Consider the following 17,085-nt stretch of genomic DNA (forward strand, 5'->3'; position numbering starts at 1 on the left):
GCCTTCAGTTAGCTTGTCATGTGGAATATAATTTAGATTAGCTGAAACAAGGAGAAAAAGGTCCTTTCTGATGCACTTGGGCTGCCTCATGCTTGTTTACTAGTCATGGTTGCTTGCTGTATCCTGCAGTGTATTTGTGAAAACAAGGATGTTCACAGATGAGGCAGCAGTTCTCCATTCACAGTAAAGGAGGAATGGGGCTCCTGGTAGCTTTCTGCTAGTTCAGCTCTCCGTGTTGTCTTGACATGGTATGGATGAGTGCTAATGCTAAAGCAAAAGAGAGGTTGGGAACTGACAGCTGAGAGCAGAGCTGGGAAGAAAGGATGTGGCTGCGGTCACATCTTGAGCAGATCTAGCAAGCTGCCAGTGGAAGGGTGGAGAAGTGATCCCCCTTCCAGCTCCCTGCTGCTCACCTTATGTTAGTTGTGCAGTTTGCTGGACCACTTCATGACCCAATTCACCTCACTAACCCAGTTAAACCTATCACTGATGTAATGCCTTAAATCAGCTTGGGAAGGGGCCCCTAGCTAAGTGAGGGAGCAGGAAATCATTGCTGGGAGGTTGGGTATCAGGAAAAACAAAAGTTTTGGGGAAATGAGACTGCTAATTGCTCTATCCAGGCTAGATTCCACATAAGTGAGGGAAAATGAGCATGTTGAAGGTAACACTGACCTTGTGCACACAGAGGATCATTGAGAGTGGAAAGGGAGCAAGTAGGAATTGTGGAAAAGGCTTCAGGACTTAGTTTAAAAAAAAAAAAAAAAAGAGAGAAATTCTGACAGCTTCAATTTGCCACTTAAACACCAGAAAAATGGAAAAACTTTTTTAGCTGGTAAAGGGAACTTTTTATGTTGATTCATCACTTTGCATCCTATGGGCTGCAGCATTTCAAATCTCACAAATCAGATGTACAAAGCAAGACTTCAGTAAGCAAGGGTTAGGGAAACCAGGCTGAAGTATCTTGGAGATTAGCAACTTCCAGAATGCTACAGAGGGGGAGAGGAGTTGCAGCCAAGAGAAGTGGCATTTGGTACAAGAACTGAAGTTTGGAGGTGAGGAAAAGGATGCTGACATGGATTGTACTGGTTAAGGTAGGACAAAAAATGCAGTCTGGATGTTAACATTGAATGTGGGAAGCTTAGGGAAGGGGTTATGTGAATATGGGAGTTAGGAAGCACAAAGGTTTCTTATAATGGTAATTATTTTTGTTATGAGTTCAAAAGTGTTAAACTTGAGGTGTTTTTAACCCTTTTGTTCTCTAAACAAACATTTTGTTCCTGCTGGTGCTGGTACCTTTCTTTAATTAGAAAAATAAACTTCATGCAGGCCTCAGGTGGTAGAGGACATAATAACTCACTACTCTTTCAGCTGTTGATTTCCAGCATGGGTGGTTTTTTATTTTTTAAAATGTGTACTTCTCTTCAGTGTATTTTAGGGTGGGGTGGGGGTTGTAATTAAAATACGTATTTTTATGATGCCTACAGAAAAGGAAATAAAAACATTTAAGGAATTCAGCTTCTTAAAAATTAGAGTTATATCTCTTTGCCCTCTTATAACTGAAACTGCAAAACAGTTGCCTAGCTTTGAAAGGAGTTTCTGTTGGACTTCGTCCCCTTAGGCTGTTGTACAGTTGCTAGGTAGGTTATTCAGGAAAACCATCTTTTCAGTGTCCTGGCTTCTTTTAAAGTGATTTGTATTGAGCAGGGCAGGATCTTCTGCCACATGAGTCAAATTAATGGCAAAGGTGATACTAGGTAATAATGCTACCAGCTTCAGTAGTTGGGTTTCATAGGATATTGAAGCCTTTGTGCCTTCTGGTAGGGATTGGAGAGGGTTGAGGGAGCAAACCTGGGTTTTGTTAATTTGGTGGCGCATGCTTCATTCCGGGATGTCGCAACAAATTGCAAAGCTTCCTATCTTCATCTGCCAGCCCTGCAGAATGTGTTACAAGTTACAGCTTCAAATCGGTCTGCCTGGAACTGCACATCCGAAGTGTAGCTGTGTTTCTTTTAGCGATCGTTCAAATAACTCCTATCATTCATGAACAGGAGGTTTTCTCCAGACCTTCCTCAGCCAGCTCTGAGCTCCAGCAAGGAGTGAATAACCTGTGCAGTGAGGTTGTGTTAGGCTTAGCAGTGCCTTCGGGCTGTGGTGATTACTCTTGACATGCCTGATGTTCCAATTCAGTGCATGCTGTGTGCATGGGTACTCTTGCTCTGTGTTGTACATAATAATGGAGCCTGTACTCATTTGTGCTTGGATTTACTTCTTTACAATGCTGGGCATGCTGTCTGATTGGAGAGAGCTCTGCCAGTTGGCTGCACGCTTTCCTATCGTGCACTAGATGACATTGGGATGGCTATTAAAGAGATTTGCCAGGTTAAAATTCTGTGTAGGCTTTAAAAAATGGAGGGGCTGGTTGTACATCTATTGCACTTTATGAAATACTTTTTTTCCCCTCTGAAAAACGTACTAATCATAAGCAGCTTGCACTTCAAGAAACTCCACTGTAATTGCAAGGAAGGGGAGGAGACAGCAAGGAAAAGGTAGTAAACATACTTAATATAAAGATTCTGCTTTCTAATTTGAAGAGTTCTACCTCTTCTCCTTAGAAATGTAATCTTTCAACAATGCTATGCTGCACAATAAAAACTTGCTTCCTGGAGGGGAGAATACAAATCTAGCATTATGAAAACAACAAAGCTTCCTCTCCTTCTCCATATTGAAAACTTTGTATCTAAAAATTGCCATAAATTGATTTGTATTCTATGTTTCTCAAATGATGACAGTCTGAGCAATTTAGGTTTAAAATACAAACCAACCCAAACAACAAAACAAACCCCAAACCCACAACAACCAGAAAGAAAGAAAGAAAAGCTTCCATATATAGTAGAACTTGTTTATGTGGAAGTAGATTAAGGAATTTCTTGGTTCCTCCAACTTGTCCCAATGCATATGTGGCAATATCTTTGGTTAACAAAGTTTTGTGGTAATCATTGGAGCAGTTTTGGATTTCCTGAAGGCTCTGTTAGTATTTAAGTGTGAGTTTTTCATACCAAGAACTGTATCATTTCTGGCAGTGTAGCCCTTATTTCGTTGTGCTCATGTTTGTTTCTATAAATGCAAACCTTTTGTTTTAGAATATATATCCTGCTAGAAGTTTAAATTCCCCCACTTTTTCTGATGAGTAAATCTACAAGGTTTTTGTTGAAGCTGTGTGCTGACTGGTAGGGGAGCAAATCATAGTATGTACCTACATGTTGCTTTACAGCTCTGTTGCTACAGTGCCTGAGTAAACACAGGAAAAGAGCAGAAGTGTTTTCTGATAGTCAGTTGGAAAGGCTGTGGTTATGTACTTTGTACAAACCCAGTATTTTTCTTAACTTCTTGTTGAAATAGGAATGAGGTTGGAATTTCCATAGTGTTACCTACAGCTTGTAGTTAAGGACAATTAAAGAGGTATCACATGTAAGAGGCTGTTTTCATGGTTACTGCTTTTCATAAGCCATTTTGGGTGTTGTATATGAAAAATATACAAACTGCAAACTGATAGAGTAAGCAAATCAAGCAAGTGAAAGAATGGTTTCATGTTGGAGAACTAAACAGAAGTGGTAGAGCTGAGTTTGAAAGAATTCAGTGTTGTCCAGTCCTGCAGTTTTATTTTTCCTACTGCCGCCTGGTACCAACTTCAGCTCTCTAAAGCAACGTTCACCTCCTGCTGTGCAATGTATTTTGTTTTATAGCTGTTATCTGTAAAATGTCCCAAGATCTATAACTTCACAGAGTATCAACAGGTGGCTTTGATAGCTTGACATGAATGATGCTTTTGTAGAAGTGGGGTGTGTCTGACTAAATTCTAGACTAAAAGATTGGGGAGGAAATAAAAAAAAAAGGAAGACTCTTTGCTCAGGTGGGCCAGCCCTGAGTGCTTAGAAAACTGTTTTACCCTGGTCTTTCAGATTTTTATTTAAGCATCCTTCTCATTTGAGCATGTCAAACCCCACTTTCTCATCTCCCTTCTTCTTTGGTAATGCACAGCCTAGAAAAATGGGCTGCCTGTTATGAAGTTACTGTCTTGAGTTGTAACACTGCTTAAAGGCTTTGGGATGCTGCTCTTCAGTCAAATGTCAAAATGTCACCTGGCCCTTTATTGTTAAAGAAATGTCTTGAATTAATAGTTATGACCCAATGCAGCATTGCAGAGCAAGTTATACTTAACGTGAGTGATGTTAATCCTTCTGTGTGCTCCCCCACCCCTTCTTTCTCCCATTTCAAGCTGCCCCACTGTTGCTGTATGCGAACCGACGTGACCTGCGACTGGTCGATGCTGCCAACGGGAAGGAAAACGCCACGGTGATCGTGGATGGCTTGGAGGATGCAGCAGCAGTGGACTTTGTATTTGTGAAGGGGTTGATATACTGGAGCGATGTCAGTGAAGAAGCCATCAAACGAACAGAATTCAATAAATCTGGGAGTGTACAAAATGTAGTCATTTCTGGACTTCTGTCACCCGATGGGCTGGCCTGTGACTGGCTGGGAGAGAAATTATACTGGACAGATTCCGAAACAAATAGGATCGAAGTTTCTAATTTGGATGGATCACTGAGAAAAGTTTTGTTTTGGCAAGAACTGGATCAGCCCCGAGCGATTGCCTTAGATCCTACAAGAGGGTAAGTCTGAAATAATTACAAATGTTGAATAAAAGAAACCGGTGAAGTAAGATAATTACAAGTAGTAAAATTGCTGCTACTTCGCCTTTGTTTGAATGATTTGAAGTAAGTGATGGTGGTGTTACCAAAGTTAGCCCAAGCCATTTTGCATTGTTTGTTTCTCTTTCTGTTAGTGTGGTCTGAAAAGAATTTATTACACTTCTGAAATTGTGTTCATGCTGGTTTGTGCCCAACTGGGAATCATCAGATTTTTTTTTTAAAAGCACTAGAAACCTATTTGGCAGTCGTGCAGAGGATGACCAGAAATGGAGAAGTTCTAACAGAACTTGACCAAAATGTTTACAGAAGGGTTCCTCTCCTCACGCTTGTGGGAACAAGACTAATTCTTCTTAGCTCTCGTTTGAGCCCCTGCATCTGACTTACAGTGTTTTGATCCTGGAACAAAGTGTGGCTGCCAGAAATCATGAATTCAGTGGTGTGCTTGGTGATGTTACATAAATTACTAGTTTGAGGTTATCACAGAATCACAGAATGGGTCCTTAGAGCTCATCTACTGCCCACCATGGGCAGGGACAACTCTCAATTAGACTCAAGATTAGATCAAGGCCTCATCCAGCCGGGCCTTCAACACCTCCAGAAAGGAGGCAGCCACAGCCGACCTGAGCAGCCTATTCCAGCATCTCACCACCCTCGTGCTGAGGAACTTCTTCCTAAGATCCAGTCTAACCCTGCTCTCCCTCAGCTTCAAACCATTGCCCCTTGTCCTGTCTCTAGGAAAAGTCCCTCTGCAGCCTTCATGTAGGATCTCTTCAGGTACTGGAAGGCAGCAATAAGGTGTGTCCCCCAGAGTCTTCTCTTCTCCAGGCTGAACAACCCCAGCTCCCTCAGCCTGTCCTCATAGCAGAGGTGCTTCAGCCCTTGGATCATCTTTGTTTCTTCAGGAAGGCAATACAGCAGTACACTTTCTGTCTTACCATACTGCCTTTGTGAAAAGTGCAGTTCTTGTTTGGAGCTGTATGAGAGAAGCTTTCAATAAATCTGGTTACATTTCAGAATGGCCTCCAAAGTGTAGGTGGACGGGTGATGTCAGCACTGGGATCTGAATTAAAATAAAAAATAAATCAGTCCCCAGTCTGTTCCTGTGTGCTTGCCTCTCTGCATTCCATTTACAAGTTTTTAGCCCTGTAAATGTCTTTTCACACTGTTGCCTCACAGACAGTGGCAGGAATAAGCCGTAGAAGGATCTGAGAACAGTTAATAAAATTTGAAACTTGGAAAAACAAAACCGCTCTCATTTTCCTGCAGTCTAATCCATCTCCTGTTGCATTCAGTTGATGGCTATTCCAGGCAGAGTTTTATGAACTCTTGCAATTCATGAAACGATTTAAAGGCAAAATTTGCATTCAGGTTATCATTACCCACAAGTTCAATGTTTCATTTGAATTTATGTCAAATGTCCTTGATCTAAAGTAGCATACATCAAGTATTTCATGATCAAGATGATTTAAGTGCCAGTTTAGTCATCTGTTCTGTGTTTGTGCACACACATTTATTATATGTATCTCTATTACTGAGAACATGAGTGGTACTTTGAAATGAAGTGTAAAGAGTAGTGTGAGCTAACACAAATATGTAGTCACCAATAATGCATTTTCTTGCCAGTGTGCCATGTGGGAGAAATAAAATGTTTTACTAGCACTGTTTTGCTTTGCAACGGATCTGCTGTAGGGTATTCAATGGTCGCTACTCAGTGCTGTTGTGGTAATTTGGAGCAATATGATTTGACTCTTTCAGAGCACATTACAGCAACAGTAGAAGCGAGAAAGAATAACTTTGCTACTACTGCCAAATGCATCCCTTTACTCTGTGTGTATGTAACTGAAGTACTAGAGCAGAAGCCACTTAGCTCCCTTGTCTCTTAGCAGTAATGAGAATTGCAATACCTTTGCTAATGGAAAATATTTCTCAGCTGGTAACTGAGAGACAGCAGCCAAATTGAATTTTTACTCTGGTATTTTTCTCTGGGAAGCTGTCATAATCTAAAATGTCTAGACTCTTACTGGTCATCTATGTACAGGAGGAGGTTTGAGCTTCTCATTTCACACATTCATACACACTGCACTATTTTAGTTGCCTTGATACTTAGTAAAATACTGTGTATGTGCCAGGAGAGAGAAAGGACATTAGATGAAGAGGAAGGGAATGAAGTGCTTGTTCAACTTTCTTCTGAAGTGAACTAGGGGCTTTCAGAGCAGTTCCAGGAAGTCTTGATCCTAGTCATCCTCTCTGAAACTGCATGTCTGAGCTCTGTAAAACACAAGACCTGCCTAATAAGAGCAGCATCTGGGAATAATACATTCTCTGACACGTCAATGTTGACTTTTTTGCCAGGGGAAGTATACGTGTTACACTACCAATCTGATGCAGGAAAGCATCAGATTTAGGCTCATATGAAAGTTGAGAAAGTGGAAAATTTTTTTTTTTTTCTGCTTCAGCACTCAAGGTGAAAAAAAAACAACCAAACACCACAACCCACCCCCCACAATGAACTATTCAGATTCTTGAGCAAGTAGTGCTTAAAAATGCCATTTTGTATATTTGTACTGCTATTTCTTGCTGGGGTTTTTTGGTTTGTACTGCCCATATATCCTCGGGAAAAAGGCTTCATTACCGTTGTTACAATTCCCCCCAAATTACCTTTCAGACAAGTCGATCAGCTTTCTTCTTAAGAAGCAGGGACCAAGAGAACTGGCTTTTCTCACTTCTAGATGCATTGTTCAACACAAAGGGAATTTTAAGTGCCTTCTACAAGTGCTGATAATTGCTTACTTTTCAGGACATGTTTTAAATCAAGTGACTCTACAGAGTTACCTGAATTGTTGAACTCATGTAAAGCTTTCAGGTTGTAAAGGTTCCCAGTTAATTGAATGGAATTAGTACAAAGAACTACAATACTTTTTATGACAGCAGAAGTTGATTTCTGGATGAAATACTTTGTGTGGGGGTGAAGATCTTCAGTTTTAACACAGACCACTCCGTTGGAAGGCTTTTCTCTTTATCATTTGTTTCATGCCAACCTTTGCAGGGAATACATTATGCTCATTCTTTTTGGACCTAGTTTTGTTTGTTTGAGAGTTGGAAACTTGTGTCTGATCATGTCAAGCACAAAGGCAGATGTACAGGCCTTACATCTGCACATCGTAACAAAGGATTCCTCATAACTGGTAGTGGGTGTTGCTGAGTGGTAGATGTTGTACAGTAATATAAGGAAAGGAAAATGGACAGCTCTAAATAGTTTGTGTCTCTGATTTGGGGGGAGAAAATAAATGAAAAATCAGAATTTCTTTGTAAATTCACCAGTTGAATGAAGAGTTTTTTTGTTAGCATTATAGAAAATAATACCTTAGAAACAAATTACCCAGATAATGCAAATAACTGAAGGCTGTGCTTGATAGCCACTCTTGCTTGATGCCACCTCTCCCTTGAGCAGGTTGCTTCTGGCTGAAAATCTTTCTGCTGCTCTTCTGCCAATAGTAGCTTACAGCACAGGCTAATCATTTGCTGTGCAGTAAGGAGTTAATTGTGAGGTTGTCTAGCTGGCTTCTACAGAAGTGTTTACCTGATATGAAATCTGCAGACTGCTGTGGTGTTGGTGCATAGATTTCTAAGGTGTATTTAATCTTTCTTCACTTCAGGAGGCTCTGTTGATCAGAAGATGATGTTGGTTGCAAATACAGCACTATATTATGACGACAGCTAGGAAATTAAACAAACCAAAAATGGTGGTGTTTTGGTGGTGGTTGGTTGGTTTGTTTGTTTGTGTGGTGTTTTATTTTGTCTTTTGGTGACACTAACACAAAAGTTTGCAGTATTATTGTGCAGATTGTGCAGCAGGAGTGGCCTGCCTTAGCTCTTGAGCTGTTTGTAGCTCTTGGAAGATCTGAAATGCAGCGTCTGTATTGCTAGGAGCTTGATGATCCTAGCACAGGGACTGTCAGGTGACCTGAATCTCTAGGCATGGGAGACTACAAATGAAAGATTGGCTAGACCAGGATTATACTACAGGATGCATGGCAGCACTGGCATGCAAAACAGTGCAAGAGGTTAGCATAGTATCGGGAGTGCCATCTTCTGCTCCCTCTACCTTGAAATACAAGGTGTGTGGGTTATGGCTGTTGGTCCTATGATGGTATTTGTGGCTTTTGGAAATACTCACTGTAATATCACTGAAGTTTAACTCTATTGGGGTTTTTTGGGGGGGATTGGGATGGGTATTGTCTTGTTTAGATAGTCTGCTGATTTTGAAAGGTTTTTCACAAAACTTTGCAAGATTCAGTTGAGATCAGTCATGTATGGTTCATGTGATCTGATTTCCAGTCCAGTGTTAGGATATTTCTGTGTGGGTAGAAGCTAAAATTTTAAAGGTGGTGTTTTATTGCTTGGCTTAAAATGTTAATTTCTTTCTCCTCCTCTCATGTGAAGGAGGAGGTGAAGGGAGGTAACCAGAAAGTAACCAGAAACCCACATATTTAAAAGAGAGTGAAGGCTTGGAGAGGTGACCTCTCTTGTAAATCTCGCTGTGCTGGTTTTAGATGTTACTGCCATTGACTGCCTATCCTCACCCTACTGCCAGAGGTTGCCAGAAACTCCGAGGAACATTTTCACTAATGTCTTGTCTTTACTTTTCAGACGTTCTACCTTAGTTTTCTCATTGTGGAAGGAGATGGGAGAGGATTGGCATGTTAGAAATCAAACTAGAGTGCACAGAATTGATTTGTGCAGGACAAACGTTGTTCTTGCAGACTCCGGTGTCCTAGTTGTATATTCTTTCAGCTGCAGGCAAGTCTGAAAATAGCCTTTGATTTTCATCCCTGCCTCCTTCGTTGGGTGCTTGGGCTAGAAAACAAGACCAGGTTAGAGCTGTGCTTTCCCTTCTGCCAACCTCCCTGGTAATAAGGTAGCAGCATTTAGAAACCATGGAGTTTTTCAAAGCACTGCATTCAGTGGGTTTTTTGTCACTTTGTCTTCAGTGTTGGCCTTGTTCTGGTGAGGCCTGTGAATGTAGTGTGTTAAATGATGGTCTGTTGCTAGTAGCAGCCAAGAGGATGATTTGGGCTGTTCCTTAATGCATATCTCAGTGCTTCACTGATAGGGTCGAAAAGAATTGGTAAACTGTATGCAACTGGATGTAAAGTATTAATGTGTACTTCAGAGATTTGCATGCAATGTTTGTTTAATAAGTTAGAACTAAATATTTAAACTGAGGTAGTAATTTCTGGTCTGTGTGAATAACCTCTGGTGATGAGTCTTTGGGCATTCTTCTGTTTAGCTGCATTTTCAGACCCTGCAATTATAACTTAGCATCTAAGTCTAGACTGTGAAGACCTGTTGTGTTTAAAAAACAAATAAACTGTGAGCAAACAAGTTTTCACTAACAATATTTTCAATGAAGCTTTATGCTGAGTGAACATAAGGAGTGTGATTTTTAAAATCATGATTTTAGACTTCTGCTAGCTGCTAGCTAGTTGCTAGCTAGATGGTAATTTAAAAAATGCTTGTTTGCACAGTTTTAAAAACTAAAATAATCCTAAGACAATTTCTAGTAACTAAGAGGAACACAAAGGGGCCATATTAATTTACAGCAGAGACTTAGAATCTGATATATTGTTCATTCTGCATTCTTGCTTGAGAAATTCACAGCAGCATTGCTGTTAAGGAAGCAGTGTCTCTGAAGGAACATCTGTGCTGTTTCTGGGGAAGGGATCAGAGTAACAAAAACCCAAACCAAACACAATGAGTCCTCCTCTCCCCCCTAGTCCAAACTAGCATAATTTGACAGTGTTAGTCAGGAAATCATTACTTGAAAATCCATAATGTGTAATAAGACTTGTAGGAGAGAGCTTTCTATTCCTCACTAAAATCATTGCAGCTGACTTGGCTTAGCAATTGCAAATTGCTGCAAGAAATTATTTTTATACTTCATTTTAGGGAAAAGCTATTTGTAACCTCTTTGCTGTTTCTAGGCAGGATGAAGAGGGGAAGATTTTTAGAAATTATAATGAACTTCATAGAGAGTTTATTGCAGTATGATTGATACTTTCTCTGGCAGCAGAGTTGGGCTGGATGATCTTTTGAGGTCTCTTCTAACCTCTAACATTCTGCGATCCTGGGACTACCTTACTTTCCAAATGAGCTTCACTCTCAAGAGTGCATTCTGCCATCACCTGGGATTGTATTCTTAATCCTCCCTGTGATGTGTAGGCCAACACATTGTACATGTGGTGGTGTCTGGCGTTAAGAGCCTACTTGTTCGTGGGCTTGTGCAGTGTGTGGCTGGAAAGAGAAATGCTGAAGGGAGTGACTGAAACATGGGCATTATAAAGTTTGGTCCAAACTTCAGACCCAAGGATTTTATCTGCATTGCAATAAATGGAGCAGGAAGTCACTTTTGTGCCTGCTGGAGGAAGCTGATCATTGGATTTGTGTTGTTGACAGAAAAGACTGATTTATGTCTCATTTTGTGCTGAAAGCTGATAAATCTACTTGATAGCATGATATGAAACATACTGATAGTATTCTTTACATAAACTATAGAATGTTTGCTTAAAATTTGAAAATCATGGCTGTCAGCTGTATGAAAGTTTGATACCATTAAGAAAGAAAGAAATGGTCTATAGAAGAACCGTCTTAGTTTGGCTGCATTCCTGGAAAAGATAATGCTATAGCTGTGGCAAATAAGTGTATTTCAGTACTGTATTCTCTGGGGAGTGCTCAGAGGAAATGTCATGGGATAATACATTGTACAGAGGGCATCAAGCAAATGCAGCTTTTGCAGTGTAACTAGTAAGAAAGGAAGACATAGCAGAGACATGAATTGTGAGGTGGCCTAAAAAAATACCTGAGTAAGTTTCTAGAACTTGTGTCCCCAGGACAGGAGAATCACAGGATCGCTCAGATTGGAAGGGACCTCAGAGCTCATCCTCCTCCAACCTCCCCACCACAGGCAGGGACACCTTTCCACTAGACTCAGCTGCTCAAGGCCTCATCTAACCTGGCCTTTAACACCTCCAGGGAGGAGGCAGCCACAACCTCCCTGGACAGCCTATTACAGAGTCTCACATTCGGTTTGCATAGCACTTAGCATACCAGAGTTGCCACTTGGACCTGTGTCTGGACTGGTCCAATTCTACCATTTCAGAATCTGTATTAAAAGACCTGAAAATAAGCTGCTGAGCAAAGTGAAAGTTGATGCTTTGGGTGTCTGCTTGATGTTTGGGGAAAGAATTATTACTTTTAATTCTTTGTTGTATGGTTGTAGCCTATGTGCTGACTTTCTGGTCTTTGTTTCTTTGGTAGGGGATGCCTCTTTCCAGGCTGTTCTTAAAATATCTGGACCAGTAGTGGGTGTTTCATAATAAAAACAAGAAATAGAAAAACCTGAGCCTTGGCTGTGGGAGCAGAGTCACTTCAGTGATGCTGTTCCACAAATATCTGGACCAGTAGTGGGTGTTTCATAATAAAAACAAGAAATAGAAAAACCTGAGCCTTGGCTGTGGGAGCAGAGTCACTTCAGTGATGCTGTTCCACAGTAATACTCTAGATTGTAAATGGAGTGCTTTAAATGCATATGTGTGGGTGAGAATGTATATGTAATATGTATTTGTGGTGTCTGTGTCTACTTAATTGTATCTTATGCTTGAAATATTATATTGTACCTTATAACCTAAAAACCCAAACACATCTCCTTTCCTCTCACACAAAAACACCAAATAAACCCCAGTAACAACCCACAAACTCCCATAAATGTGGAAACTGGAAACTTCCCCCCCCCCCCCCCCCCCCCCCCCCTTGGACTGATGAGTAGAAATATTAAAAAAATAGTTAACACATTTTCTGGACCTTAATGCTTTAATTAGAATCCTTCTAATAACACTTTAAAAAAAGAGCATCCATGCTGGGCTTCTCCCCCCCCTCCCCCCCACTGCCTCCTTTCTTTCCCTAGGGTTGTTTAACACATACTTTACATTTTCATTTCTCATGGGAACCTTTTAGTTTCTCGCTTTTACATCTTAATTCCATGTTTCAGCATAAGATATTACTTGTATTAAGTTTTCTCTGTCACGTCGAGCAAGAAGTGTTAAAGATAGAAGATTATGCAGCTAAAAGCTCTGTTAAGTCGAAGAGCTTTCCCCCCCCCCCCAAAAATAAATCTATGTGAGTGTGAAATTTATTTTTCTTATTTAAAGGCTAAGCATGATCTCTGCTCTTAGCAGGTTGTTTAAAATTACCCTAAAATTCAAGGAAACTGGCTTGCAAATGAGGCTTACATGGTCTTTTTGCTGGGAATTGCAATGATGCATAAAAATCTCTTCCATTTTTGAGTAGAAGGTTCTTCCACTGAAATGGCATCTGCTTGTTGCAGAATAAAACTATCTTACATCCTCATCTAACCTCTAGGTTAAACCCTGGCAAGCTTCTGAATAGGTTGATATTTGGTTTTTATTTTCAGCATGCATTTTTCTTGTGTATATTTAACAACAAAATCTTTCTGTGAAGTACATGTTTAGCTCTAGGTACAGGCTTGGTTAGTCCCAGGTAAAAATTAAGGGGAGGGAATTATTCAAGAGGTACAAGTGGTTTACAAAGTAGTGGGCTCTGATAGGTATCCAGCTGTAAGAAATTCTTGGAAGAATGCCTGTGTGAAAGAAAAGTGGTCTATTTCTTACTGTGAACACTTAAAACAATGGGTACAAGCTAGAACAAAGGAGGTTCCACCTCAGCACCAGGAGGCCTTTATGGTGAGGGTGGCAGACCTGCCTACAGAGGTTGTGGAATCCCCTTCTCTGGGCATATTCAAAACCCACCTGGATGTATTCCTGTGTGACCTCCTCTAGAAGATCCTGCTCTGGCAGGGGATTTGGACCAGATGATGTCTGGAAGTTCCTTCTAACCTCTAATATTCTGTGATTCTGTGAAATGTGATGGACCTTGAGCAGTTGGTAGCAATCCAGAGCTCTCTGGTTTATTTTACCTGTGTGTGTTGCTGAACTGGTGCTTCACCTGATCATGAGATTCACACATGTTGTGGTAACTGCATGAAGTATACACTATGCATAGACTTTACTGCACTTCCCTGATTAAATGATTTGTTGGTTTAGTGTGATAGCCTGACATAGAATCACAGAATGTTAGGGGTTGGAAGTGTCCTCTGGAGATCATCAAGTCTGGCCCCCCTGCCAGAGCAGGATCATGTGAGGCAGGTCCCACAAGAAGGAGACTCCCCAACCACTCTGTCTGCTCCAGGGCTCCAGCACCCTCATAGTAAAAAAGTTTTTCCTCATATTGAGGTGGAACTTCTCATGTTCCAGTCTGCATCTGTTGCCCCTTGTCCTGTCACAGGGCACCACTGAAAAGAGACTGGCCCTTTCTTCAGAGTAAGGTTCCTTCTCAGTCTTCTCCAGACTAAACAGCCCCAGGTCTCTCAGCTTTGCCTCATAAGACAGACATACCAGTCCCTTCATCGTCCTTGCAGCCTATGCTCTTGTTAACATAATTTTATAATGTGCTTATTGTGGCCAGAAGTGATGACTGGAGGTTCTGACTGAGAATTTCTGTTGGCTTCTAGTTAAAAAAAAGTCACTTGACTGAGGAGGATTGCTGGATGTGGTGCTCAAACCAACATTCATTGTCAAGCTGGCAGGCACAGAAGGGCCTGGCCAAACAGACAATAGCTAAACCAGAGATTTGTTTCAGTAAAGGTCTGATTGCTGCTCATAACCACTAAAAGCTTTAGCATTAAATAAATTACATAGTCCTGATCAATGTTTTATAGCTACAAACTGAATCTGGATGTAAAGAGATGGATACTCTGAAAGCACAAAGTGTTCTTGAGGTTGGACAGAGATGAGTTACTTAACTGAAGAAGAATTATCTCCTCACAGAAAAATGTTCTTCTCTTTCAAGGCAGCAATGACTCAGAGAAACATCTTAATGTATTTATTTTAGCTTCATGAAAACCTGTGACGCTCTGGTTACAGAAGCTCATCAGATGTATTTTACCCACTCTTTAGTAAACAACCTAAGGGCAGTCTGGTTGACACTGTGAAGCATAACGAGAGACTTTGCTTCCAGATTCCCTATTGTTACATATTTTGTTGTCTCTCTATCCTCCTTCATATAAAGTGAGTGCTATCAACTGGTCTCTCACACATATAATTAGCTAATAAAAAGGCTAAAAAATGGAAAACCCAAATCAAAATACAAAGGACTTCTATGCATCGTCTTATAGATATCCAGCAGGATATAGCTGTAGTGGAGGCAAGCAGTGAGCTGGAGAAAGGATTGGTGAATTTTAACAGGCTTTCTGGTCATCCAGAGGCTGTACAGATCCCAGAGACAGAAGTCTTTGTCATTTGCTTCACTGAGAGCCAAAGGGCCACCCATGTGGCAGAAAGCAAAAGTTTAGCTTTTTGAGCTCTGGTTCCTATTTAAGTTGTTTTTTGCTATTCTCCTTTTGAGGCCTGGCCCTCTGCAAACAACTGCTAGTAATCTACAGTTGAGATCTTCTGAGATGAATTTTTCACGTGTGGCTGTGAAAGTATTAGTTGTCTTGTGTGATTCTCTGAAATACAAAGCATCAGACACACTCTGGATTTGTGTAGTTTGGGACTCTTTCCACACACCCTCACCCCCAACCTGCATGGTTTGTAAAATCTCCCAAGGCTTCTTGTCCGTTCCCTTCATCCTCCTAATAAATGACATTTTAAAAGCTCCTTTAGAGCATGTGACACTTAGAAACAGTTAACCTCAGCCAAAGCTTTGAATAAAGCGAAGTAGCTTTGTAAAGATGGTGGATTGCTTTGTTTGGCCACATGTGCACTCATGTGGCTGTTGGCATGTGTAGGCATATTGCATCTGTTAGGTTCACCAGTGCAAGCTGCTAGCATCACATACACCAGACAATCTGCAAATGCCTCAAACCCATTATAGAATGGAGTTACAGAAAATCTTGATGTGTCTGTTGGTCTTGCAGAGGTTTAAAGCCTTCAGACTTATCTGGTGACCCTTCATGCATATCATAGAGTCATAGAATGGCTTAGGTTGAAAGACACCTGAGAGATCATCTACTTCAACCTCCTCACCTCGCAAATAGACTCAGCTGCTCAAGACCTCATCCAGCCTGACCTTCAACACCCCCAAGAAGGAGGTAGCCACAACCTCCCTGGGCAACCTGTTTCAGAGTCTTGCCACCCTTGAACTGAAGAACTTCCTCAGATCCAGTCTAACCCTGCTCTCCCTCAGCTTCAGACCATTCCCTCTTGTCCTGTCTCTAGAAACCCTGATGAAAAGTCCCTCTGCAGCCTTCCTGGAGGAATGCTTCAGGTATTGGAAGGTAGCTTTGAGGTCCCCCTGGAGTCTTCTCCAGGCTGAACAACCCTAGCTCCCTCAGCCTATCCTTGTAGCAGAGGTACTCCAGCCCTTGGATCATCTTTGTGGCCCTCCTCTGGACTCTCTCCAGCAGCTCTGTGTCCTTCTCATGCTGGGGACACCAGAACTGGACACAGTTTTGGAGGTGGGGTAAAGGCAGAGTCAGGGGGCAGAATCATATGTTACTTGTTGATCATTACCGCACTGCTCGTTGCAAATCAAAACTGTCTATTTTGCTGGACCCATTCTGAATATTTACTTACCTGTTTGTACTTACCTGGAGCTGAGACTGGCATAGCTATCAGTGTCTTTGTGAGGATGAAACGATGGAGGAGAGAGAAACTTCTCCAGATACTTTAAAGGCAACTTTATGGAAATGAGAAATAAAACTTTTCATGTGGGGGAAAAGCTGCCTAAAAACTATTTGATAGACTGGCAGAAATACTGTATTGAAAACCAGACAAAAGGGAAGAAAAAGTGACCCTGAAAAATTAAATAGGCTTAAAGAGAAAATTCCTGAAATCAAGTGAAAGGTCATCTATGATAGTTACTTTGTACTTAAACCTTGGCTTGCGTGCTTCCTGGCATATTACAGATTAAGAGGTCTAATCTTTGGCTTCTGGTCATGAGCGATTTGGCATAGATTCTTCTATTGTTAAGATGGAGTTTGTTTGGGGATGATCATTCCTGAATTCACAATTGTCTGCTCAAGTAAGAAAAAGTTACTTCTTTTGTGCCAGCAAAAGAATCTGCAGAGTCAGTTAGCTGTAAAGGAAATTTATGAAGTGACTAAGGGGGGGAAAGAAGAATTTTGTATTAATGGAATAGTCAGTAACGTTCTGAAAATAGTTGTGCTTAGTGAAGTTTTCTGCATTAAAAAGAATAGAAGCAAACATTTGCATTTGGAAGTGAGCCTTAAAGTATTTTACTAATCAAATTTATGTGATTATCAAGATTAATGATTTTTTTTCTTTATTGTGTATTTATC

The 17,085-nt window shown here is 40.9% G+C and overlaps 1 protein-coding gene across 2 annotated transcripts in view; it reads left to right on the forward strand.

The window, feature by feature from the left end:
• LRP6 (LDL receptor related protein 6) overlaps positions 1–17,085 on the forward strand; it is a 124,284-nt gene that overhangs the window by 10,942 nt on the left and 96,257 nt on the right. For both annotated transcript variants that reach the window (XM_054173811.1, XM_054173812.1), the window contains exon 2: positions 4,277–4,670. In XM_054173811.1, coding sequence (XP_054029786.1) covers positions 4,277–4,670 — 394 coding nt within the window. The remainder of the gene's footprint in view (positions 1–4,276; positions 4,671–17,085) is intronic.

Source organism: Dryobates pubescens, chromosome 27 (genome assembly GCF_014839835.1).
Source record: "Dryobates pubescens isolate bDryPub1 chromosome 27, bDryPub1.pri, whole genome shotgun sequence".
Lineage (NCBI taxonomy): Eukaryota > Metazoa > Chordata > Aves > Piciformes > Picidae > Dryobates > Dryobates pubescens.